Source organism: Cynara cardunculus, assembly GCF_001531365.2.
Source record: "Cynara cardunculus var. scolymus isolate 2C chromosome LG 12, CcrdV1, whole genome shotgun sequence".
Classification (NCBI taxonomy): Eukaryota; Viridiplantae; Streptophyta; class Magnoliopsida; order Asterales; family Asteraceae; genus Cynara; species Cynara cardunculus.
In genome coordinates, this window is record NC_037539.1 from 38293348 (window position 1) to 38296382 (window position 3035).

General features: G+C 34.5%; 1 protein-coding gene across 1 annotated transcript; it reads right to left on the reverse strand.

Moving 5' to 3' along the window:
- Nucleotides 1-135: 135 nt before the first annotated feature.
- Nucleotides 136-2503, reverse strand: LOC112522687 (12-oxophytodienoate reductase 1-like). The gene is made up of 5 exons (XM_025131975.1): nt 2284-2503; nt 1698-1838; nt 1424-1554; nt 1150-1326; nt 136-972 (listed from the first exon to the last, which is right to left on the reverse strand). The coding sequence occupies exons 1-5, from the start codon at nt 2376-2378 to the stop codon at nt 380-382; spliced, it is 1137 nt and encodes a 378-aa protein (XP_024987743.1). The 5' UTR covers nt 2379-2503; the 3' UTR covers nt 136-379.
- Nucleotides 2504-3035: the final 532 nt, after the last annotated feature.

Consider the following 3035-nt stretch of genomic DNA (forward strand, 5'->3'; position numbering starts at 1 on the left):
AAAACGTATAGTTCTAATCTATTGGGTGATGCAATTGTTGAATACCATRTCATGGTATCTCATTATTGACCCGCTTGTTGAGTGGACAWGCACYAAGGCAGTGATACCGTACTCTTTTAAGTGTATCTTTTGTTTGTCTCAATAACATTTGCTAGTGACACCGTCATAACAGAGTATYTATTAATTTCACAAAACATAAAACAAGGAAACAAACACTATATTGCAATTTGCCAATCACCCTCAGATAACTTCACGTAAATAAACATGGATTATTTCAGACCCTTTAATTTGATCAATGCTTTTACTCAACATTTCCAACYTATCAGAATCTTCGTTCTAATTTCTTCAAACTTGTGTGCTTAGATCGACTCTAACGAACTTAAACCGTGGTTTCCAGAAATGGGTAATCGGTGTATCCAACGACAGGATCAGGTGTATAAAACGTGCTCCTATCATACTTGTTAAGAGGAGCCTTAAGCTCGAATCTTTTTGGCAAATCTGGATTTGCCAAAAACCAACGACCATAAGCAACAAGATCTGTTCGGTTTTCAGACAAGGCTTTGTTACCGTCTTCCATATCATACCCTCCAGCAGAAATAAAAGTTCCTTTGAATGCTTTTCTCATTGGCACAAGACTGTGAGGGCATTCGACTGCTTCGCCTACTAATTTCATCCTTGGTTCCACCATATGGCAATAAAGAATCTTGTATGCATTCAAAGATTCAGYCATATAAAGACCTAAAGCTTTCGGATTTGAGTCCTCTGATTCCATGTAGTTTGCAAATGGGGATAATCGTATACCCACTCTATCTGCTCCTATCTCATTTACAACGGCCTCAACTATTTCTAAAGCAAATCTGCAACGGTTTTCTAGAGAGCCACCRTATTGGTCTGTCCTATCGTTTACTTGATCTTTCAAAAAYTGATCGATTAAATAACCATGAGCGCCATGGATCTCAACTCCATCAAAACCTATATGATCCATATTTGGGGAAAATCAGTTATCCAAGTTTTTTATAATGCCACTTTATTAGTGTCATTATTAACATCAAAGTACTCCCTCAATGCTATAAATATGGCAACATTTCCATTTATGGAAAGTTCTCAATCATTAGAAAGATAAGAATGTAAAGAATCAATAAGTCTTACCAGCTTCAATTGCATTTCTTGCAGCAAGTCTAAAATCATTAACAACAAGRGGAATCTCCTCTGTTGTTAGTTTCCTTGGAGGTGAAAATTCTGCAACATCAAAGCCATTGCTTCTTAATTGAGGTGTTAATGGTTTGTCCGAGGAAGATATCGGGGCTTGCCCGTTTGGCTGAAAACCTGTTCATAAGATGAAGAATTGATTAGGTTACACTATTTAACATTCTCAAGCTAGAAATCACATGAAATAATGAACAAATTAAGCGTCTAGATATACCGGTATTTGAAACCCTCCCAACATGCCAAATTTGACAGAAAAAGATTCCGCCTTTTGCATGAACSGCATCCACAATCGGTTTCCATGCCATGACTTGTTCCTTTGTCCATATGCCTGGCGTKTCGGGATACCTTCAAACAAGAAACCAACAAAATAAGGAAATCTTGTGAATMAAAATCAATGGCATAACAAGTAMYAATGATGGGTTTTGAAATTTGGCAAGAGGGAAAGTTGTAAATTTTCATGGAGATGAGTCATAAATTAATATGCATACCCTTGGGCAGTATCTGAAACACCAGTGGCTTCTGTAATAAGAAGGCCTCCTTTGGTTGTTCTTTGTGAATAATATAAGATAGCATGTGGTTGAGGGACATTGCCCCATGATCTTTGCCTTGTTAGAGGTGCCAAAACAACTCTGTACACATTAAACAAATTAGTAAAACCTTATGAATTCAGAACATAAATTCAATAAATTAACACTACCAATGACTACAAAAACCAAATGGGGTTTTCCATAGGTATTTCAAAAGCATCAAGATCTTTTCATGGGAGATGGTACTAGTTAATTCCAAATTATTAATGGAAAATAAAGAGCAATTATCTGAAATCAAGCAAGTTAAATTCTACTTGCTAGAAAGGGAAAGAATTAGGTTTGCAAGATAACCCAAATGTGGTGAAAATGAACAGAATCTTTCTTTCCAAATAAAAAAAGTGAAAAAGATGCAAACCCTGTTTGGCTTTTTATCAAACATATCATGAGCATATGGCTGTAAATGAAATCAAACCCATAAACTAAAACAGAAGAAAGCATCCAAAAAAAGAAAATAGACAAATGTGAGAAGATCAAAGAGTATTACAACCTGTGAGAWAGTTCAAAATTTCCCATTTTGTAGGGGGTGAGAAGGGGGGTTTTCCCATCTTCTTGGACGTGTTTTTCTCCTTGTKTAGCGGCCATTTTTAACCTTGATTGAGAAGAGCAAGTGAAGTGGGTGGGTTGTTCTTATAGATGCCGAATTCAGTGAATACACGGCGGAGAGCAAGCAATCGTAGACAGAAACAATTGGCTCCGTTTCCATCGAGATTGGAGGATCACGGCTGCTTTTTATACATATAAGTATATAACCACTTTCACCCTTCAACTTTCAGACTACTTACAGAAAATCCACCAAAGTTTTTTTATTTATTAAAAGACACTTTAATTGTATCTTTTGTGTCTATGTGAGTTAATTTCACTAACATCACGTTAGTGATTCTTTTTTACTTTGTTTTGCATGTTATTTTAAATCCCCATATTAATATTCAAAAACAATATATGATTTAGGGGCCTTTTACCTAAATGTTTACCTGATAAACACTTACCGTTAAGAGTCAACACTATAATTTATTTTATCGGGTAAGATTGTAGTATATCAAAATAGTATCATATGCAACAAAGTTGGTCAACCTTACATATCTTAATTAATTAATTATTTTTCAAAAARATAATATTAAATTAAATATTTTATTAAAATATATTAAAGTTTTATTGCATATGGAACAAAAGAGACATATAAATTTAACTTTTATGTATTTATATTCGATTTTTGATGACTGAAACATTGAATAATAATAA